Source organism: Pan paniscus, chromosome 20, assembly GCF_029289425.2.
Source record: "Pan paniscus chromosome 20, NHGRI_mPanPan1-v2.0_pri, whole genome shotgun sequence".
NCBI classification, from domain to species: domain Eukaryota; kingdom Metazoa; phylum Chordata; class Mammalia; order Primates; family Hominidae; genus Pan; species Pan paniscus.
The window spans coordinates 53209857-53233420 of NC_073269.2; the positions used below are offsets into that span (position 1 = coordinate 53209857).

At 54.1% G+C, this 23564-nt stretch overlaps 1 protein-coding gene across 4 annotated transcripts in view; it reads right to left on the minus strand.

Moving 5' to 3' along the window:
• Window positions 1-1702: 1702 nt before the first annotated feature.
• Window positions 1703-23564, minus strand: part of ZC3H4 (zinc finger CCCH-type containing 4) — a 52163-nt gene continuing 30301 nt past the window's right edge. For 3 of the 4 annotated variants that reach the window (XM_055103478.2, XM_034946233.3, XM_003817482.7), the window contains 9 exons: window positions 22766-22862; window positions 22505-22644; window positions 21795-21905; window positions 19628-19739; window positions 18960-19069; window positions 9823-10184; window positions 9249-9592; window positions 6568-6819; window positions 1703-5345 (listed from right to left, as the gene is read on the minus strand). In XM_055103478.2, coding sequence (XP_054959453.1) covers window positions 3832-5345; window positions 6568-6819; window positions 9249-9592; window positions 9823-10184; window positions 18960-19069; window positions 19628-19739; window positions 21795-21905; window positions 22505-22644; window positions 22766-22862 — 3042 coding nt within the window. In that variant the 3' untranslated portion in view covers window positions 1703-3831. The remainder of the gene's footprint in view (window positions 5346-6567; window positions 6820-9248; window positions 9593-9822; window positions 10185-18959; window positions 19070-19627; window positions 19740-21794; window positions 21906-22504; window positions 22645-22765; window positions 22863-23564) is intronic. The other variant, XM_034946234.3, reaches the window with a different exon arrangement.

The following is a 23564-nucleotide window of genomic DNA, read 5'->3' on the forward strand; positions in this document are numbered from 1 at the left end:
GCTGAGGCGGGTGGATCACCTGAGGTTGGGAGTTTGAGACCAGCCTGGCCAACATGGCGAAACTCCATCTCTGCTAAAAATACAATTAGCTGGTGTGGTGGCAGACACCTGTAGTGCCAGTGACTCGGGAGGCTGAGGCAGGAGCATCACTTGAACTGGGGAGGCAAAGGTTGCAGTGAGCCAAGATAGCACCACTGCACTCCAGCCTGGCGGACAGATTGAGACCCTGCCACAAAAAGAGAAAAGAAAAACAAAAAACAAGAAAATACAGGAAACAGTTAACACCTGTAGAATCTGGGCAGTGGATCAGGGCAGGTACTCAAAGAGCACCTGGCACCAGTTGTTGGTCCCAGTGTCCAGGTAACCTTGGGCTGTGGAAAGCTCGACCACATCCTGGTGCTGGTGGCCATCTCTGCCCTCCCTCAGCCTCCATACCTTCCTCCAATGGAGATGTTCCTCAGGCTGCATGCACTTCCTGAGCAACATGGTCCACTCTTGCAGCTCTATTTTTTTTTTTTTTTCAAGACGGCATCTTGCTCTGTTACCCAGGCTGGAGTGCAGTGGCACTGTCTCTGCCTCCTGGGTTCCAGTGATTCTCCTGCCTCAGCCTCCAGAGTAGCTGGGATTACAGGCGCCCACAACCGCACCTAATTTTTGTATTTAGTAGAGACGGGGCTTCACCCTGTTGACCAGGTTGGTCTCAAACTCCTGACCTCATGATCCGCCCACCTCAGCCTCCCAAAGTGCTGAGATTACAGGCGCCCACCACCGCACCCAGCTAATTTTTGTATTTTTAGTAGAGATGGGGGGTTTCACCATGTTGGCCAGGATGGTCTCGAACTCCTGACCTCGTGATTTGCCCACCTCAGCGTTCCAGAGTGCTGGGATTACAGGCATGAGCCACCGCACCTGGCCAACTGCATGCGTTTTTAAAGCTGTTGCAGTTCTTCTGCCCATCCTGCTGCTGAGGGACTCTCTCCCCTGTATGTAAACTCCAAGAAAACCCTCTATCTTGTTTGCTGGGTTTGGGTCTCAGCCTTTTTTATTTTTTTTAAGAGACAGGGATCTCTCACTCTGTTGCCTGGCCTGCTGGAGTGCAGGAAGGTGATGTAGCTCACTGCAGCCTGAACTACTGGTTTCAAGCGGTCCTCCTGCCTCAGCCTCCCGAAGTGCTGGGATGAGAGGCGTGAGCCACTGCGCCCAAACTGTATTGATCATGCATTCAGCCATCTATCCACCCATCCTTCATATTTGTTGATGCATTTCAAAGTAAGTTCCAACATCACAACAGACCCCTCCTCAGAGGATACCCCTGGCTATCACATGGGTAGGGTGCCTGCTAAAGCTCGTCCCGTCCCTGGAAGCCAGCCCAGCTGTCCTGTCTGTGTTAATGGTCTTTCTATGAGCACTGCAGGGGCAGATCCAGGACTGTGCAGGTCATCCCTGGATCCCAAATGCTGAGCGTGGCCCGCACAGAAGCTCAGGGACCTTGGGATGTTGCTAGTAGGTGATCTACTGCCATCCATTGAGGACAGCTGACACTGTTTGGAGACACAAATTGTCCCTCAGTGTCCTCATGTTACCCTGAGGCCGACCGCTGAGAGAATAGGTCCTTGTTTCACCCCCCAGCCACCTTCCACCCTCGTTAATTCCCAGGGCAAGGGATGGTCTGGGGCAGCCTGGAGAGACCAGACCCACAAGCTTTTTAAAATAACTGCATCCTTTAATGGCAGTAATACAATTATTGGATTAAGAGACCACAGGAGAAAGGCAGGTGACGTTTCTGGAAGACAGATATGGAGTATAAAAAGGGTGTGAAATAGTCATGCGGCGATCATTGTAAAAATACAGTTCATTATATACATATTTGCACCACCAACTCTCAACTCTGAAACAGTATTTACACTTTTGTTACAATCCTGGTTAGAGAACAATTTTTCTTTAAAAGCTCGGCCTGATGGCAAAGGAGAATTTCGGGTGAATTCATAGTCCTATGAGGTTCTTAGGCTGAATATTCCAAGAGGAGGGCTCCAGCTTCTATTTCATCCACAGATTTCGGTTTAAAAAATATTTAATTTTCTTTTACAAAAGAAAATTCTCAAAAGGAGAGGAAAAACAACAACAAAAACCAAAACACTGCCACACTGTGTATTCATACTTATTTTACAAACACCAAGGGCTGTGCCCTCTGCTTCAAGGCCAACACTGGTGGCTGAAGACAAATCTCATTAATGATTGTGTAAAAAAAAAAAAAAAAAAAAAAAAAAAGACAAAAAGACAAACCAACCAACCAGATCCCAGCACTGACCCCTCAGGGCTGTGCAGCCCTATAGGACACCCTGCCTCCTGGCTCCAAACTATGAGTTTTTCATTTTTCTCTTTTTGGGGTGGGGTGGGATAGGAGCCTTGTTCACCCCACCCTGAGGAGGAGGGAAGGGGAATCCCTTGGCAGGTAACTAGGTCTCTTCATGGTCAGCAATGAAGAGATTGGCCTGCAGCCACATGGCGGGCCAGGGAGACGGGCAGATGCAGCCACAAGCACACACTTCCTGAGGCCCCTCAAGTGGCCCAGAGGCAGGATAGCAGGCCTCCCCCAGCACCCCTTGCGCCCATCTCCCAGGCTGTGTCCATAGGTGGGCCTCCTCCAGGGCTCTGCAGATGAGGCTGGCCCTCAGCCAGGGTGGGAGCATGGGGGGAGCAGAAGCTCCCCATCCCCTGGCTGCAGGGTTCCCACTCAGTCCGCTTCTTAAGTGTCCACAAATCCCACAGAGCAACACACCTTGGAACACCTGCATCTGCTGGCTTGGGAGAGGAAACCCAAACACATCAATACCTCATGCCCTGCAGGTCACACAGTGTAAGGAGGTGCGAGGAAAACAGAGAACACTTGGCCAGGAGCCACCCCAGGGTCCCCATTGTTGGGGCCTGGCGGCGCAGCCACTGCACGGATCCTGGAGCTGTCCGGGGCTGGGCTGCAGTGCAGGCATAGCGGGTGCGTGGCTTGAGGACCAGGACAGACCCTGGTGTGGGCAAGGAAGGTGTGGCCCTGATTGGACAGGTCGGGTAATACTGACAGAACGTGCGTGCTCCTAGGGGCTGCCTCCTAGAGGTGGCTCTTCAGGACTCTGCCCCACACCGGCCCCCACTACCTTTGGGTCCAGTTCTCACTCTGGAGGCTTCTGCTGCAGGCTCAGGGGCATCCGCTTGCTCTAGACGGAGGGTGGCAGGGAGGGCACGTGTGATAATCCAGGGACAGGAGCAGGCATGCGCCAGGGAGCCCCCATAGTGCCGCTGGGGGCTTTTTCCTTAATACCTTTTCACTGTCACTGTCTCCTGAGTGGGTTGTCACACCCTGCACTGAAGACAGTGATGGTGCACCCTAGGGTTCTAGAAACGCCTGGACCTGCTTCCACGCAGGCCCTGCCATGGTCTTGGTTCCGGGTCTCTTCGGGCACAGGGTGAGGAGCGTTCAATACCTTCCCAGACACCAACTGTTCCCTTTGTCCTGGGGAAAAGGGGCCATGCTTTGCCCAGAAAACCCACTGGGCCTCCAGCAAGGCCCGGCCAGGCACTGGCGACAGTTCACAGGTTTGCGGGCATGAGTCGGTTTGCTCAGCAGGAGCCCCTGAGCCCGCCACACTGACCAGAACTTAAGATGGTTATATACAATTTATAAATCTCAAAGAAAGTACTACTTAAAAAAAGAGATGGAAAGCAAAAGAAAAAAGGAACACCCAGCCTGCCTCCCCTTGCCCCCAAGTTCCCCACCCTGGGTGCTGCCCTGAATGCCACCCTAGGAAGGGTGGCTGGAGCCACAGCTCTGGCTGGACACTACTGGCAAAAGGGGGAGGCCGTGGGGTCGAAGCCTTTAAAAACATCCTTCAGGGATGCCGCATCCTGCTCACCCTCGCGGGCCGGACTGTTCCCAGCAAATGGGCTTCCTGAGCCCGTCTTGGGTGTCTGCTTCACCGTCCCGAAGAGGGTGGGCACGGGCAGGTTGTGCACCCCGGGCTGGGGTGGGGCACCCTCAGGGGGCGGGGTGGCGGTGGTGGCAGCGGGGGCTGCAGCGACCTTGGGCCGGGGCCGGTTGTAGCTGTTGTATCTGTCCGTGGGGGTGCCCCCATCAGCACCGGCCTTCCCTGTCTCTGGCTGTTCCAGGGCAGACTTGCGGACGAACGGGGGCTCCTTAGCCTTGGAGGCCAAGCTCTTGCCATTGCCCTCAGCACCCTTGGGCTGGGCACCCGTGTCAGCAGCCGGCTCTGCGGCTTTGCCCCCCGCGTTGGGAGTCCTCGGGTCGTAGAGGCTGATACCGCTCAGCACGCTGCTCTGCCCGCCCCCTCCGCCCTGGCCCAGTCCACCGGCCGCCAGCACGCGGGGGTCGTAGGGAGCGGTGGCTGGTGGGGAGGCATCCCCACTCGGGCTGGCGGTGGGAGAGGGCGCCTCAGCAGGGCCGGGCTTGGCAGCCCGGGAGGAGGCCGTAGAGTCTGTGGGTTTCTGCAGCCGAGGGTCGGTGGGGGCCTTCCGCACCCGGGGGTCACTGGGTTTGTCGCTGGAACCGGGGGCGGCTGAGGAGCCGGTGGCATTGACCGTCTTGAGGATGCGAGACAGAAGTTCAAAGTCGGGGAGGTTGGCGCCCTGTGTGCTGGAGTCCGTGGAGGCGCCCGGGCGCTGCCGGGCGTTGGGGGGCCCTGCCGTGGCAGCACGGTGCAGCCGGGGGTCCAGGGTGGGCATGGATTGCAGGGCCGCAGGCACGGGGGGCACTGCGTCCTGCTTGGGGACGGGTAGGGGGATCAGGTCCTCGGGATTCCAGAGCACGGTGCGGGCGAAGCTGGGCTTGCTCAGCGTCACGTCCTTCTTGATGTGGCTGAACTGCTGCAGCTGGGACCGTGGGTCCCGCAGAGGGTGCCCGGGGAGTGGGTCCAGGGGAATGTTCACGGCCTTCTCCCGCAGGGCCCGCTCCCCTTCCTCCTCCTCCGTTGGGGGCGGCCCAGACCCCTTGGAACTGCTGGGGCCCACAGGGCTGGAATGAAGGCTGCCTTCGGGTTTGGAGGTGGGCAGGGCGCGAGCCAGCCGAGGATCGGAGGGTCCCGAATCACCTGGGCCAGACCCGCCAGAAGCCTCCACATGGCGGGTGAGTCTGGGGTCCCGGCTGAGGCGAGGGTCAGCCAGCCGGCTTCCTGTGGGGTGTCCCTTCTGGAGGCGGGGGTCCCCCAGCCCACTGCTGCTCAGCTCCCCAACTGAAGCTGGGGGTCGGCTGGACGTCTGCTGCCTCAAGGTCTTCAGGATGGAGGTGACACTGCTTCCACCCTCATCTTCATCACTTGAGTACCAGTTTCCGGTGTCACCTGGGAAAGAACAGAGGAGCAGGGAGGAGTGAGTGGGCGCATCCACCACCCGCCCTCTTGGATCCCACAGCAGCCCACCGTGAGCAGCTCCTTTGCTTGTGCCTCTTAGAACCTCAGGTCCTCCTCTCTAAGGCTCCCTCCCCACAGTGGGCGGCTGAGGAGACCCAGAGAGCTAAGGCGCTCGGTTTATGCCATGCTCCCCAGCTCTCCTCAGTGGCGGCACTGCACTAAGTAGTTTGTTTTATTTAAATAACTCACAACCACCCCAGGAGGTAGTGATACTATCATGCCCATTTGACAGATGTGAAAACAGAAGCACGGTGCCGTTACATTGGAGTCAGGGCCAGGATTGGGCTGGGACTCCTAACCCAGAGCTCTGCTGTTTCCTTCCGCCCACCTCCGGGCTGGTTCAGCCCCCACTGTGGCAAGTCCAGCTGTGGGCACCTCTTTCTGGAGGTCCTGGTAGCAGACACCATTGACTCAGTTCTGGCTGGGCCTGGGGCTCAGAGACACTTGACCCCAAACCGGCTCGTGATGTCCCCATATCCCAGGGAGGGGCTGGTGTGGACCAACCGCAGTCACCAGCTGATAAGAGGCAGGGCCGGCTGGGCAGACTCAGACGTGGGCTCAGGCAAAACCTAGGCCAGTACAGCCTGGGCCATCAGGGGAGCGGCCCCTCCTCCTGCTGTCCCACTGGCTCCTGGGCTACAGTCAGGGCCACCTGTGGCCTCTGGCTTCAGGATCTAGACACCACTTGTCATTTTACCCCAAAGTGGACACCACTAAGTCAACCATGCAGCAACTGAGACTCGGTGGCTCGTGACTATGATTATTACTGGTTAATTTCAATGACTATCTCTTGTTTGTTGGCTCCTTGAGAACACGGTAGGAAAACGGGGGCTGTGAGGGTCTCCCTAAAGCCTCCTCTGGCAGGGCACAGGCGGTCAATCCTGTTGGCCACTGTCTCCTCCAGGAACCAGCCCTCCACCCTACTCCATGGGATCAGGGTCTCTCCTGAACCCAACACAGAAAGCCACCCCTGACTGCCAGTTTTCTCAGGAACATGCAGCAGCTCCAGCCCGGCTTCATGGCCCTGGACAGGGGTCCTCCCTAGCCATGGGCTCCTTCCCGACAGGAAACCCAACCTGGAACACCCCACCACCGCCGCTCCCCTGCACAGCGGCCCGGGGCCTGTGCCCCGGCCCCTGGGGCGGACACGTGCCTTCCTCATTCTCCCGGTCCTGCTTGCTGCTCTCAGCCAGCCTCCTCGCTCTCTCCTCCTCCTCCTGCTGCTTCTGCTGGATCCTCAGGTACAGGGCCCTCTGGGCTGAGGGCAGGAAGTCAGGGACACCGGCGCCTGGCTTCGGCCGGCCTGGGGGCCCTCCCTCAGAGAAGCTGTCGGGCTCCAGAGGGTGCTCAGGGAAGAGGTGCTCCCCAGGCTCCCCTGGCAGCTCTTCATAGTGCCCGTAGTCCTCTGTGGCAGGGAAGAACCGAGGATTCATGTCGGGAAGGGCCTCCAGGTGCCAACTCCAGCCCCCCTGCCCTTCACTGCAAACCCACATCGATGGCAATGGAGAAGGACGCACAGCCTGCCCCTGCCTGCCCTCCCCAGGTTTTAGGGGAACGGAGCAGCCCATGGGTAGCCCCGCCTACATGAAGAATGAGGTTCACAGAGAGGGTTGAGTGATGCGGGCAAACGCTTATGAGGTGGAAACAGGATGGAACATTGGATGTACGTTTGTAAGACGCAAGGAGAAAGCTTTGAAAAGACACACAGAAACAGTCCCTCTGGAACACAGATTCTGGAGAGGCCAGGGATGGATCCTGTACTCTTTCCTGTACTTGTTTAATTATTTTGGATGGACAGGAGTTGCACGGTTTCTAACAATCAGTAAGGAAACACCATGCATCTCATAGTGAACTTGACCATGTTCAACACTAAAAGCCAGGAAAAGAGAATGAAACGGGCCCAAGTGCTGCTCTGGCCACAGGTCAACAGCAGCTCCAGAGTGCCTCCCTGCCCACTCCACAGCATTAGGGGGTGTCTCAGGAAGCACGGGGCCTCCACGTCCCGCAGCGTGGGCACTGGCACCAGCCACCTCACCCCACACACTCCCCCAGTGCCTGAGCCAAGAGCTGTGGGCAGCGGCACAGGCTGACGTGGGGACGCAGCAGGCGTAGAGGGGAGGGCAGGCTCGGCGACACCTCCTGCGTGTTGCGTGTGTGACACATGTGAGCATGGGCGACAGCGAGTCACCGAAACGGGGGGCGGCGTCTGGAGTCAGTGCTGCCCCACAGAACACTCTTCAGTGATGGAAATGTTCTAGATCTGCAGGGCAACATGTGGCTGCCTAGATCCTCCTGGGGCAGCTGAGCATTTAAAAAGTGGTGTCTAGAAAAGTGCACTTGTAACTTAGCTTACATTAATTTCAACTTCGTCAAGTGAACCTGATGGGCCAGCCTGCTCTATGACACATCCCAGCGCAGAGCTGGGACCCACTCCATGAACCAGACAGCCGAGGGTCCCCCTTCACACACAGTCTGTGCACACACCAGAAACCACTGACCATACATGTTAGAGGGAGGATTTTATGAAATGGGATTACTCTAGAGACACCTACTGCTACCAACGTGACGGACTTCTGGTGCCCCGCCAGCAGAGCTTTTCCCATGCACCTTTCAGACGCATTTGTTGAAGGGGGAGGAGCTGAGAACCCCAGTACCTACTGTGGCAGCCTGTTTTTCTCGTCTTTCTAAAGCACCCACTCTCACCCAAGTACCTGCTCTCCCAGGTCCACGCACCACCTAAAGCCAAAGCCCACGTTCACATTTTGATCTCTAGCCTGGGCCTCTCCCGATGCCCCTTAAACCACCCCCTCAAAATTTCCACATGGCCGTCGGAGGGGCAGGCACCCTAGAGTGACTATGCCCCACGTCCAGCGCCCCATCCTCAATGCCGCTCCTGCCCACCTTGCAAAACAAACACGGGGCTCCCACTGCCCCCATGGCGCCATGTCCAAACCTCAAAGCCCTGCCTTGCACTCCAGTGGCCGCCCTGCTGCCTCTGCCCAGGGACAGCCCCCAGCAGCTGCCACAGCAGCTCCCCCAGTTCAACACAGTGCCCCCACCCGCTGCCCTCGGAGGTCCCATCATTCCTCACGTTGTGAGTGCCGCTTCACTTCTCAAATTGACTTTTGTGACTATCCCCACCGAGGCACTGAGCCTTCTGGCCCACCGCCACGGTTCCCCACCTTTTCTTCTAAGAATGGCCAATGCTGAAAGGAGCCAACTCCTCTATCTACACGCTTGCCACCTGCTTCCTTCCACCAAGATGCAACTGAGCGAGGACAGTGGTGGCCTCTCATGCCTGGCCCTCCTCCAGAGGGCTGCACACCACATCTCCTATGGCTGCAGCAGCGTCATCTAAACCCCTCTGCTCACTGGACATTTGTTACCAATGCAAAAGGAAAAAAAGGCAGGAAAACGGCCGGTAATGGGCACAGAACCCGCAGAGTCCTGGGGTGGACACTGGTTGCTCCAAGCCGAGAACTGCCCGGAAAGAGATGGTTTTGGCCAGGCCACTAACTGAGTCCTGATGGGCCCACCAGCCTCTCAGCCTCACACCCTTGCACACTCGTCCAACTTCCCATGCTTCCGATTCCAGGCACAGCTTGCAAAATTAAAAAGAAATAACCTATATTGGTAATACACAGAATACTCCTTTCTTCTTCAACAGAATACTACATCTTATGTCACTGAAAACATTCAACCATTAAATGGGACAGAGATGGAGTCATGCTTTCAAAGAGACTTGGACGAAGAAAGAAAAATCACATCTCCCCAACTCTGCTCCACTGGGTAAAGCCTGCAGCCCCAGGCAGCCATACCTGGAGCCCCGCATACCTGCATCCCCCAGGAGTCCGGGCTCCATCTCCATGCCCTCCTGCTGCTGGTAGAAGTTTTCATAGAAGTTCTGGGCTGGCGGGATAGGGGGCATCATTCCAGAATGTGGGGAGTCTCCAGGGCCGTAGGGCATCATTGGAGGGCCGCCAGGGCCCATGGGTGGGCCAGGATTCATGCCAGGGCCCATCGGCATGTCGGGGTGCATGTCCGGGTGCATGTCAGGGTGCATGTCCGGGTGCATGTCGGGGTGCATGTCAGGATGCATTGGACCGCCCATTGGCCCTGGGGGTCCCATGTTGGGCCCAGGGCCCATTGGCCCTGGGGGTCCACCGGGTCCAGGGAACCTAGAAGAGGGAAAAGGTGCCTGTGACGGAAGCTGCCGAGGAGGGTAGTGGCCACACCCCAGAAGAGAGGCGGAGGGCTGCAGAGCCGAAGGTCATGGGCCCCAGACCAGGACTCCCACAGCTGGGGAGAGAGGCAGGACTCTCCCACAGCCAGGCTTGCCCTAACAAGAGGAGCCTGGCTGGGCCCAGGACAGCGCCCACTGCCTGTCACGGGGGTCCAGGGCACTCACCTCACACCCAGCTTCTCAGCCAGCTGTCCCGTGGGCCGCACCACGATCTCAAACAAGGAGGGGATCTTCTTGTTGTACATGTCCTGCTGCTGCAGCTGCTGCGGGGACAGTGGCTCATGCACCGGCATGGGCATCTGAGGGGGCCCGGGCGGTGGGGGAGGGGGAGGGGGAGGGGGCGGGGGGCCACCCTGCATGGGCCTGCCGTTGGGAGAGGTTGGAGCCTGCGGGCCAGGGGGCCGAGGAGGGGTGGGCAGGAGGCCCACACCAGGGGGCGGTTTGGGCAGGGGGTTGATGCCCTGCTTCTTCAGTTCCTCCACCTCCTTCTCGTCCTCAGCACCTGCTTCTGCATCATCGGCCAACATCTGTGGGTGAGAAAGAACAAAAGAAGGTGTGGACGGGGTCAGGATGGAAACGGACCTCTCCAGGTCTGAGAGCTGAAGTTTATGAGGAAAAGTCCATAATACAAGGACCTTGAGATCTAAAGGCATAAAGACCACAATGGCTCTGTAACAAAAATCATCATCAGCCACCTCTCTGCTCCACTCTCGGGGATCAGCTGGTGGAGGGGGGGCCATTCCTGCTCTATGGCAAAATACACATAACAAAGCATACTGTTTAACCATTTAAAGTGAACGATTCAGCCGGGCGCAGGGACTCACATCTGTAATCCCAGCACTTTGGAAGGCCGAGGTGGGTGGATCACTTGAGGCCAGGAGTTCAAGACCAGTCTGGCCAACATGGCAAAACCCCGTCTCTACTAAAAATACAAAAATTAGCCAGGCATGGTAGTACACACCTGTAGTCTCAGCTACTCAGGAGGCTGAAGCAGGAGAATCACTTGAACATGGGAGGCAGAGGCTGCAGTGAGCCAAGATCGCACCACTGCACCCCAGCATGGACAACAGAGGAGACTCTGTCTCAAAAATAAATAAATAATGCCAGACGTGGTGGCTCATGCTTGTAATCCCAGCACTTTGGCAGGCTGAGGCGGGCAGATCACCTGAGGTCAGGAGTTTGAGGCCAGCCTGGCCAACATGGTGAAACCCCATCTCTACTAAAAATACAAAAAAAATAGCCGGGCATGGTGGTGGGCACCTGTAATCCCAGCTACTCAGGAGGCTGAGGCAGAAGAATCGCTTGAACCTGGGAGGCGGAGGTTCCAGTGAGCCGAGATCACGCCACTGCACTCCAGCCTGAGCGACAGAGCCAGACTCCATCTCAAAAAACAAAAACAAAACAAAGTGAACGATGCAGTGGCATTTGGCACATTAACAATGTTATGTAACCGCCACCTCTATATAGTTCCAGCACATTTCCATCACCACCAAAAGAGACCCTGTACACACTAAGCAATCGCTCCCCACCCTCTACCCCCAGCCCCCGGCAGCCACTCTGCTTTCTGTCTCTGCAGACCTGCCCCTGCTGGACAGCTCCTGCGAACAGACTCATGCGCTGTGTGCGATGGGCGCTTTCACTTAGCAAAGTGCATCTATCTACAACACTGCTACATCTATCAGTATGTCATTCTGTTTTTTATGGCTGAATCATATTCCCCTGTCATGTTTGGATTTTAAGGGCCTCTGATCTCAACTCCTGACCATGACCCTTAGGGTGGGTGTCTGGATGTCTGGGTATCTGGGGAGGACTGGGTAGCTTCCTGGCAGCTTCATTTCCTCCCACGATCCCGACTCCTCCACCCCAACCACCCAGCCTTGTTTCAGTGCAATGAGCGGCCAAGCTCTCCCCTACAGGGCCAGGACCAAGCTTCCCCCAGGTTTTTATTTTTCCTGTTATTCCCATGTGGCTCAACGTCACTCAACTGTTGAGGTCCCTCATTAGATGTCAATTCATAGTGCCTGTCCAGTCTCCTGTATTCACTACTGGGTCACCAGGAGTTCTCTGCCAACACTGCCTATGCCTTGTCAGATTATTCAGTCATTCCCATGTTCATCCTGGCTCAACCTCCCCATCAACTCCACGAGGGCAGGACTGTTTCTTCCCTGCTATATCCCCAGGGCCCCCACGAGACCTGATACAGGGCAGATGCACAGTGAGTGAATGAGAAATGTCAAAATCTCAACTGGACTAGAATGTCTCATCAGTTAGGATAGCGTGCAGAAAAGTGACACAGGAGGCCTGGCTGCTCTCCTTGGAAGGCCTGCTTGCAAGGCTAGGCCTCGGCTGGTGTCTGGGAAGCTGGATTTTGGGAGGGCTCCCAGCATTCACTGTCCAGTAAGAGGGGCTCACTGCATCTAAACTGTTTCTGCAACCAATGCAGTTTGTGCTGAATGCCTGCTTTGCCCCCCAAATCTGGAATTTTGGTCCATGCTGGGCAGAGGCTGCCTAGGTGAGCAGCCTAGTGAAAACCCTGGGCGCTGAGCAAGTCTCCTCGCAGACAGCATGCCACTCGTGCTGTCACAACTGGAGGAGGGCAGCGTGGCCCCTGCGAGTCCACAGGAAGAGGATGCGCCTGCTTCCTCCAGGCGCCCTCATGTACTCATTCCCAGGGCTGAGTTTGCCTGTGTCCCTTCACCGCAGTTAACATCTTGGCCGTGAGTCCCCCAGCAAGTTGCTCTGGGTCATCCTGGGGACCCCAGCACAGATCCCTTAGTTGGTCCTAACACAGGGTCATCAGGATAAACTAGTCCTGCCCCTCTGCCCAGGAACAGCAAGGCAGACAGAAACAGGACCCCCTGGTGGGGGTTGTGCATTCGCAGTTTTCCCTTCTCCTAGCCATTAGCAATGGTATCTGGACCCTGGAACCCCAGGGTCCAATAAGAATGTGGCTTCATGGAGGAGGGGTGGAAAACGATGCGGTGGAACCCCTCTGTCCTTCTGAACCCTGATATTCCAGGGGTGGTCAGCGTGTGAACCAGCAGCACAGGGGGACCCGTGGAGGCAGAACCCGCATTCTGCCCTTTGAGTGTGGGCAACACCACCTGAGATGAGCCTTGCTGGGAGGGCCCAGAGCCTTGAGCCAGCTGCTTTCAACACTGCCACGGGCTCACTTCCTCCTGGCCCAAGGGCCCTTCCTCAACTGTGTGTGGGGCCATGGCTTGCGCTGCAGCTGCCACCCTGCATCTCCCTCCTCCTCCTCCTCCTCTTCAGTCCCCACTGCCGCACATCCTGGGGCCGCCAGTGTCACCTCCTCACAAAGCCTCTTGAATGTCTGCCTCCTGAATAGAGCCCAGCTAGAGTCCTGGGCTCCCACACTTGTTCTTCACGGCCTGATCCCCACGTGTGTGTGCGCGCACACACACACACACACACTCACATTCCCCATGTGTCATCAGCATCCGCCCAAGGACCTAACCCTGCCTCCTCAGCACCCCCAGTGCCTGGCACAAACAAGGCACAGAGATTTATTGAGTGAACGACTAAGCAAGGAACACAAACCAATGCATTCCCTGGAATCCAGAGGCTGGGTCCAGTGCAGAGGAGAAAGGAGCTCAGGCCCTGAATGGTTGACTCCACCATGGAGTCAACTGCGGAGTCAACCCAAACTGCCCATCAGTCCTGCCAGCACAGACCCTGTGGAGGGCACCTCTGTCCCTGGCCCCTCCACCAGCAAAGACACCAGCTGAGACAACTAGCACCCCGCTAGGTGCCAAAACCTCTCTAGCCAGGACAGACTATCAGTGATCACAGTTTCCAACAGTCAGTCACCTTCTGCAAGCAATAAGTAACACTTGTAGAGGTGCAGAGGCATGTGGGCTGAGCCCCATTAGGCCATGTGAATAAGCTCCAGGCCACTGGTCACCACGCTGTTGCCCCGAACTGGAAACAACTCAAATGTCCTTCAACGGATGACTGGATAAACAAACACAGATCATCCGCTCAGTGGGACACTACACAGCAACAAACGGTAATGAACTGTTACTTGCAACAACGGGTGAACCTCAAAGGCTTCATGCCAAGTGCAAGAAGCCAGACTCAACACATGCACGCGTGCGCGCACACACACACATACACACACTCACACTCTTAAAGCCTGTTTACCCCATAATTCTATTTATATGATTTGCTTGAAAAAGCAAAACCAAAAGACAGACCCTGATCCACGGTTGCCAGGCACTGGAGATGTGGGGTGGCATTTACTATAAAGGACACAGCGGAGTTTCTGGGGTGATGGAATGGGTTTCCTAGATCCATCTTGTGGGGTGGTGACATGACTCAATGTGTTTGTCAAAACTCATAGAACCAGGCCGAGCGCAGTGGCTCACGCCTGTAATCCCAGCACTTTGGGAGGATGAGGTAGGTGGATTACGAGGTCAGGAGTTCAAGACCAGCCTGACCAAGATGGTGAAACCTTATCTCTACTAAAAATACAAAAATATTAGCTGGCCGGGCGCAGTGGCTCACACCTGTAATCCCAGCACTTTGGAAGGCAGAGCCGAGCGGATCACGAGGTCAGGAGTTTGAGACCAACCTGACCAACATGGTGAAACCCTGTCTCTACTAAATATATAAAAATTAGCCGGGCGTGGTGGCACACACCTGTAATCCCAGCTACTCAGGAGGCTGAGGCAGGAGAATCGCTTGAACCTGGGAGGCAGAGACTGCAGTGAGCCAAGGTTGCACCACTGCACTCCAGCCTGGGTGACAGAGCAAGACTCCGTCTCAAAAAAAATTTTTTTCAAAAAAAAATTAGCTGGATGTGGTGGCGGGCCTCTGTAATCCCAGCTACTCAAGAGGCAGAGAACTGCTTGAACCTGGGAGGCGGAGGTTGCAGTGAGCCAACACTGCACTACTGCACTCCAGCCTGGACGACAGAGCGAGATTCCGTCTTGGAAAAAAAAAAAACAACTCACAGAACTATATATCAGGTGCGGTGGTTCATGCCTGTAATCCCAGCACTTTGGGAGGCCTGCGGGTGGATCACCTGAGGTCAGGTGTTCGAGACCAGCCTGGCTAACATGGTGAAACCCTGTCTCTACTAAAAATACAAAAATTAGCCAGGCGTGTGGCAGGCACCTGTAATCCCAGCTATTCAGGAGGCTGAGACAGGAGAATCACTTGAACCCAGGAGGCAGAGGTTGCAGTGAGCCGAGATCGCATCATTGCACTCCAGCCTTGGCAACAAGAGTGAAACTCCGTCTTAAAAAAAAAAAAAAATTGGTACCAAAGAGGACACACAAAAACATAGATAAAATGCTAAGAACTGCTTAAAGCACTCAAATAAATTTAGAAGGTATGGATTCTCAGCTAGGCATGGTGGCTCACGCCCGTTATCCCAGCACTGTGGGAGGCCAAGGCGGGCGTGGATCACCTGAGGTTGGGAATTCGAGACCAGCCTGACAAACGTGGAGAAACCCCGTCCCTACTAAAAACACAAAAAATGAGCCGGGCGTGATGGCACATGCCTGTAATCTCAGCTACTTGGGAGGCTGAGGCAGGAGAATCGCTTGAACCTGGGAGGCGGAGGTCGTGGTGAGACAAGATCGCGCCACTGTGCTCCAGCCTGGGCAACAAGAGCAAAACTCCGTCTCAAAAAAAAAAAAAAAAAAAAAAAAAGAAGGTATGGATTTTCAGGAAAAGGGTCTGTGTGCATACTCCAAAGCAGAAACCTACAACCCTCTAAGTTTTGCAAACATCAAGTTTTGCTTTCAGAAAATATTGCTCTCTACAGAATTTACTTTTAACGGACTCAAGTACCATTATACTTAATCTCTGTTGGCTTCACAGGTGCCCACTTCCATGAAGCCAAGGGAGATCAAATATAATCCCAATGCCACTTAAAAAATATTTTTTCCAGCCGTTGAAACTACACACAAAAAGCCCCCCTAAACTATCTCTATTTTTTTCATTATTTATTATTATTTCCTAAAATTATGTTTGGAGCTAAATGAGATATATTGTTAAAATTAATTTCACGAGGTAGGTGGATTATTTGAGGTCAGGAGTTTGAAACCAGCCTGGCCAACATGATAAAACCTCATCTCTACTAAAAATACAAAAATTAGCCAGGCACGAACGGGCATGGTGGCTCACACCTGTAATCCCGGCACTTTGGGAGGCCAAGGCAGGAGAATCGCTTGAACCCAGGAGGCGGAGGTTGCAGTGAGCCAAGACCACGCCCACTGCACTCCAGCCTGGCAACAGAGCGAGACTCCGTTTCAAAAAAAAAAAAAAATTAGCCAGGCGCATTGGTGCACACCTGTAATCCCAGCACTTTGGAAGACCGGGACGGCTGGATCACCTGTCGAGGTGGGTGGATCAGGAATTCGAGACCAGCCTGGCCAACGTGGTGAAACCCTGTCTCTACTAAGAATACAAAACTAATCACAAATTTGAGACCAGCCTGGCCAACAGGGTGAAACCCTGTCTCTACTAAAAATACAAAACTCAGCTGGGCATGGTGGCTGGTGCCTGTAATCCCAGCTACTCAGGAGGCTGAAACAGGAAATCACTTGAACCTGGAAGGCAGAGGTTGCAGTGAGCCGAGATGGTGCCATTGCACTTCAGCCTGGGCGAAAGAGTGAAACTCCGTCTCAAAAACAAACAAAAATTAGCCGGGCGTGGTGGTGGGCGCCTGTAATCCCAGCTACTGTGGAGACTGAGGCAGGAGAATCGCTTGAACCCAGAAGGCGAAGGTTGCGGTGAGCAGAGATCGCGCCATTGCACTCCAGCCTGGACAACAAAACAAGACTCCATTTCATTTCCTTTTTTTTTTTTTGAGACGGAGTCTCGCTCTTGTTGCCCAGGCTGGAGTGCAATGGCACGATCTCGGCTCACCGCAACCACCGCCTCCCGGGTTCAAGCGATTCTCCTGCCTCAGCCTCTCGAGTAGCTGGGATTACAGGCATGCACCACCTTGCCTGGCTAATTCTGTATTTTTAGTAGAGATGGGGTTTCTCCATGTTGGTCAGGCTGGTCTTGAATTCCCAACCTCAGGTGATCCGTCTGCCTCGGCATCCCACAGTTGGGGGGTTATGGGAGTGAGCCACTGCGCCTGGCCAGACGCCACTTCAAAAAAGAAAAAAAAATTAATTTCACCTGTTTCTTTTTTTTTTTTTTTTAATGTGGCTACTGGAAAATTTTAAATGAATGATGTGATTCTGTGATGCTCCTGTGGGCAGCACTGGCCTGGAGCACAAACTTGGAGCCTCCAGCAGGGGGCAGTCCTCAGTCAGAGATCAGTGAGTCCTCCCAAGGAGCCGTGAGGCCTGACTGGCCACTGCTTCCCCTGTCAAACAGCTCAGACCCTAGGTATGTACTGATTACATAACCCTGGGGCATGCCAGGCGAGGTGGCTCACACCTGTAATCCCAGCCATTTGAGAGGCCAAGGTGGGCGGATCACAAGGTCAGTAGTTCGAGACCAACCTGGCCAACATGGTGAAACCCCGTCTCTACTGAAAATAGCTGGGCGCAGTGGCATGCGCCTGTAGTCCCAGCTACTCGGGAGGCTGAGGCAGGAGAAACGCTTGAACCCAGGAGGTAGAGCTTGCAGGGAGCCGAGATTGTGCCACTGCACTCCAGCCTGGGTGACAGAGTGAGACTCTGTATCAAAAAACAAACAAAACAAAACAAAAAAACCCTAGGGCAGCAGGCTCCCCGGAGGGACTTGCCTTTTCCTACAGGCGCCCTGCCAACGAGGAATGGACATTCTCCTACGTCTGCTTGCATGGGGCTTCCCCTGCACCCCTCACAGGGGTGCCCCTGCCACCAGTTAACAAGACAGTCACTGACAGATGGACTCTGGAAGCCGGCAGATGTGCTGATGCCTTGATCCTTTCCACTGTCAAAAAAAATAGCCAATCTCCTAGAACCTCCTGTGAACTAGAAGGCAGGAAAGCTTCATTTGAAAGGGCACCAGTTCCGGTACCCACTCACTCCCCAGATGAATCAGGAAACTCAGGACTGATGTTTGCGTATTTAACCCTAACCCAAGGTCCTCAGCCTGACTCCTCAGGGAGGACAACTGATGCCAGGATGAGTTTCAAATGTCACCTGGCTAGTGGGGAAGCCCTGACACCTCCCCCAAGGGAGCCTTCCCCTTTAGAGACCCCCAACTTCCCTCTATTTTCTCTAATGCATAATGGGGGCCCTGAGAGTTGCAAAGAAACGTTTGACTTTTCCACCAAAATACAATCCTTGCCTCGTCTTTGTGTATCTTTGGTTTTTTGTGGTCTTTCTTGGAGATGGCGTCTTGCTCTGTTACCCAGGCTGGAGTGCAGTGGCATGATCATGGCTCACTGCAGCCTCAATCTCCTGGACTCAACAGATCCTCCCACCTCAGCCTCTCGAGTAGCTGGGACCATAGGCATGTGCCACAATACCTGGCTAATTTTTTTTTTTTTTTTTTTTGAGACACAGTCTCACTCTGTTGCACAGGCTGGATGGAATGCAGTGGTGTGATCTCGGCTCACTGCAACCTCTGCCTCCTGAGTAGCTGGGACTACACGCATGTGCCACCACAACTAGCTAATTTTTATATTTTTAGTAGCAATGAGGTTTTGCCATGTTGGCCAGGCAGGTCTTGAGAACCTGGCCTCAGGTGATCTGCCCGCCTCAGACTCCCACAGTGCTGAGATTACAAGCGTGAGCCACCACACTCGGTTAAGTTTTTTGTATATTTAAGAGATGGGGTTTTGCCATGTTGCCCTAAGTACAACTGATCTGCCTGCCTTGGCCTCCCAAAGTGCTGGGATTATAGGCATGAACCACTGCACCCAGCCCAGCCAATTTTTTTTTATTTATTTTTAGTAGAAACAACGTCTTACTACATGCCTAGGCTGGTCTTGAACTCCTGAGCTCAACTGATCCTCCTGCCTCGGCCTCCCAAAGTACTGGGGTCACAGGTGATTCGTGTATCTTTGTGTATTGTGAGCTCTCTCTAAATGACACCTAAGAGATCACGATTCATGCTTGGAGGCCCATCAGGCAGCATTCCTTTCATTTGGTCATGCCCCCGGGAAACAGCAAAAGCTTGTCCTGGCCTAAGACAACACATGTGACCACCTCAACTCCTTGCAGAAGAGGACACAGTGCCCGTGTCCTCCTTAGAATGGCCCAATTCCAGATCAAGCAAACTGGGCACTGCAGAGGCTGGACAGGCAGGCCATAGCACTGAGGCAATGGAGTGCGCATGTCCCAGTTCCTGTAGCCAGGGGCCCCGTTACCCCCGGACATTACCTTATCCAAGAGCTCCCTCGTCTCTTCGGTCAGAGGGTCGTGGGAAAACATGCAGTCGTCACCATTGATGCAGTTCCCAGTGGTGTGGTACAGCTTACACGGGAAATCACGTTCATGGCAAATTAAGGTAAATGCTTCATCTCACAGAACGCCCCCCTCCCCCACCACAGACCCAAGGCAGAATCCAGCTCCCTTTGTTTTGGAGATAAGAAATCTGAGCCCAGAGAAGTGAGGCGATGTGCTAAGGGCTGCTCAGTGGGTTGGCAGGAAATCCACGGAGAGACCCCGGCACTCCAGACTGCAGGGCACTTCCAGCCCCACTACATTGGCTGGGGGCTGCATCCTCAGATGGTCAACCAGACTAGGGAAGTTAAACGACTCGCCCAAGGTATAAAACCACCTGGAAGAATCTCAGCCAATGGTATGGGCCAGTCTTGAGAGCCTATGTAAACAGAACATGCTCCATGTGCGTCTCAGTTTACTCCCTGGAAGGATGGGAAAGACAGACCCCTCTGAGGGCGGACGTGAGTGTTAAATGAGATGGAGACTCACAGAAAGCTCTTGGCACAGAGAGAAAGCACAGAGAAAGAAGATCGGCTGTTACTACCATCAAGGAGCAGAGAAGTTCTGCGCCCTCATTCAGACCAGATGCTGGCACTAAAGGATATCGTGCATATAAGGGCAGTTCTCAGCTCTGGCGCAAAATCCAGTGATGTAAAACTTGCACAGTTCTCGCTTCTTTGGGAGTTCGATGTCATGGCTAAAATTACAGTGGTCTCCCTAGAAGAGAAGCAACAAAAACATAAGGTGGTGGCATGGGAAGCTCTTGCTTACTTCTGTCTGCAAAGGGAAGAAATACTGTCACTGCTGGTGCATGGAGGGGCCAATGACAGAAACGAATCCCCCTTAGGAAAGGAAGACAGGTCTAGGAAGGGCAGGTCCCAAAGGCTGTTGCGACTAATTTTTTAAATATTTTTTTGTAGAGACAGGGTCTCACTATGTTGCCCAGGCTGGTCTCAAACTCCTGGGTTCAAGTGATCCTCCCACTTTGGCCTCCCAAAGCGCTGGGATTATAGCCATGAGCCACCAAGCCTGGGTACTTCCTGAATTTAAAGAAAAGCCTTTTGTCCATTTTTCTTCCTCCCAGACCTTGGATGTGATGCTCGGAGGCAGAGCAACCACTGTGTAACCATGAGGACAAAAGCCATATGTTTAAAGATGGCAGAATAGTAAGCAGGAATGAGCCTAGGTCCCCCAGGGTACCCCTGACCACTGCGCTGCCAGCTACTGCCCACCCAGCTCCAGACACCTGGTTCTGAGAGACAAATGTCTATGTGTTGAAGCCAATTTTGTTAAGTTTTCCTTTATTTCCGGTTGAACACAATCTCAATGACACAATACCTAGGTGAAATCCAGGATTGTGTTCTCCATTCCTCATCATTCAGTCCTCAGGAATCACTCACCATAACCGTGAACTGAAGACAGAAGCTGATCTGTCCCCCTAACTTTTACAAATGCCTATTCATTTGTCTTATTTATTTACTTATTTTTGAGACAGAGTCTGGCTCTGTCGCCCAGGCTGGAGTGCAATGGCACGATCTTGACTCACTGCAACCTCCACCACCCAGGTTCAAGCGATTCTCCTGCCTCAGCCCCCCGAGTAGCTGGGAGGCTGAGGAAGGAGAATGGCATGAATCCAGGAGGCAGAGCTTGCAGTGAGGCAGAACTTGCAGTGAGGCGAGATCGCACCACTGCACTCCAGCCTGGGCGACAGAGAGAGACTCGGTCTAAAAAAAATTTAAAAAAAAAAGAGAGAGAGAGAGAGAGAGAGAGATGGGGTCTATGTTGCCCAGGGTGTATTCATTTGTTTTTGCTTATATGTATTTCAAGTTTCTCAACAGAATAGAAATTGTAACTAAATAAGAAATACTGCTCGGGCACGGTAGCTCACATTTGTAATCCCAGCACTTCAGGAGGCTGGAATCAGGAGTTTGGGACCAGCCTGGCCAACATGGCGAAACCCTGTCTCTACTAAAAATACAAAAATTAGCCGGGTGTGGTGGCGGGCAGGCACCTATAGTCTCAGCTACTCAGGAGGCTGAGGCAGGAGAATCGCTTGATCCCAGGAGGCGGAGGTTGCAGTGAGCCGAGATCACGCCACTGCACTCCAGCCTGGGTGACAGTGAGACTTGGTCTCAAAGGAAAAAACAAATTATTTTATACACAACATTATTTGTTTGAAGCATCTATTTCTTCCCAAGACAGATGCAGGGGTGCAGTGTGCCCTGAGCACACACCTGCTGGTGTCTGTTGCTGCCTGGGATACTGGGGTAAGAAGCTGCCGGCTGAACTAATACTGGGTTATTATACTTGTTTCCTTCAGAACTCTGTGGTCATTGGTCCATCTTCTGACATTGAACTCTGCTATGAAGTCCAAGGTTAACCTCATCCTCCCCTCCTCTTCTGTTTGGATGCTTTAATCATTCCCCATTCAACCCTGAAGCTCAATAACTTCACCAGGATATGCTGCTGCTTTGCATTCACATCAACCTCCATAATTACGTTTCAGGCTATATGGATTGGTTGAAAATTTTGGCCAAAAAATTCCCCTAAAACCAAAAGTCCTCATCTTACTGGGGGTCCTCCTCACTCTGAAAGGTAACCTGAGTCTTTCAGGCCGCCCAGGCAACTCCCAGTATCGGCAAGTGTCCACAAAGACAAGGACTACACAGTCACTCCCACCCACCCTCACCACGGCTCCAGAACATTCTGGAAGCCATGTGTCCTCTGGGGGCTATGGCCTCCTAGAGGTGCCCAGCTTTCAGCGCTCCTTACCCAGGTGCAGCGCCCTTCCACGAAGTACTTGCAAATGACTTTGCCTTTCTTGTCCGACTGCTGGTGGGGCTTGTCATGGTCACGACTCCGGTAGCTTCCACCACCACCATCCTGCAATGGACAGGGTGTGGACGTAAAGGGGAATGAAAGGGAAGGGTAGAGATGGGATCGGGGTTAATAAGAAGCACGGGAGAAGGGGATGAGGGGTCCCTTCAGACCTCACAAGAGCACCGATGGGCAGGCTGCATCTAACACGGAGGCTGCGTGCACATTTAAGCCCCACGGTGTGGGGTGTTGCTGCCTGGTGAGGAAAAGCTCTAGCCTTTAGAGCTGTTAGCCACTTACACCTCAAGTTCCACACAACTGTGCAGGAACACGTCCACCACACCCAGAGGTGGTGGCATGGGTCTCCCTGCAAAACCTTCCAGGGCTAATTGGATGGTTCACCTAGAACCTTCTGAACCTCAGAGATGTGTTAGGTATGGCTGCAGGTGCTGCTAATGACATGGTTTTAAACACAGGGTCTCAGCAGCAGCGCATCTCCCCAAGATAACTCTAGTTGTCTCTGGTTATGCTGGTCAACACTGGCCAGCCCTTTGAGGGGTGGCTGATGGCAACAAGGATCAGCTTCACAGAATGACTCATTAAAGGGAAAAAGGGCTAAGAAGGGACCTTGGCCCAAACATCAGATCAGAGTGGAGTCAACTCACGCCCATGTCCTCGTCATAGAAGTCTTCGTCATCGTTCATTCCGCCCTTGTTCATCCCTCCTCGGCTGCCACCTCGGCCTCGGCCCCGGCCCATTCCTTTCCCTCGACCTCGGGAGCCCCTGCCACGGCCTCGACTTAGCCCTGTGGAGGGGAGATTGTGTGAAGACCTGCTGACCACCCCCTCCCCACCCCCAGGACTAGATTCCAGCAGCTGCTGGAATCCCTGCCCCACCTAGCGTGTCCTCTCCAGGCCCCTGCCCACCTCGGCCTCGGCTGTCCTTGGAGCGGCGGTACTGGTTCAGCTCCTTGGAGTACTCGTCATAGTCGTCGTCTCCCATTGGCTCCTCACTCTCTCCATACTGGAATGGACAGAGGAGAGGGCAGGAGAGTGTCAGGTAGGGAACAATGAACACTGTCCCCACCTACACACTGCTCCTTTTTGAAGGATGGTGACCATCCAGGGGACTCATACCATAACCCGCTTCCACACAGCCTGACGACAGGTGGTCCCAATCCTTCCCACTGCAGTCTTCACTCTGAAGACCTGACCCAATAGGCAAACCCAGCATGGAGCCTCCCTACGTACACATCACTGTGGGGCTCTAAAAGGGAGTGGGCAGTGGACTGTGGACTGGCGTGGAAGGTCTGTGGGTAGGACCAGGATGGCAAGTGCAGTGCACCTGCCGCTCCTCCTCCTGGGTCGGGACAGGGATGAAGGACCACGTGCCTGGCTGGAAATGTCTCTAGAGGACTTTCAGGAAACTTCTCTCTAGTGACAGGATGTTTTCACAGCACATCCTGTGATACTTCTTTTTCTTTTTTTGAGACAGAGTCTTGCTCTGTCGCCTAGGCTGGAGTGCAGTGGTGCGATCTCGGCTCACTGCAACCTCCACCTCCTGGGTTCAAGTGATTCTCCTGCCTCAGACTCCTGCATGAATAGCTGGGACTACAGGCGCGTGCTACCACACCCGGCTAATTTTTTGTATTTTTAGTAGAGACAGGGTTTCACCGTGTTAGCCAGGATGGTCTCCATCTCCCGACCTCGTGATCCACCCGCCTCA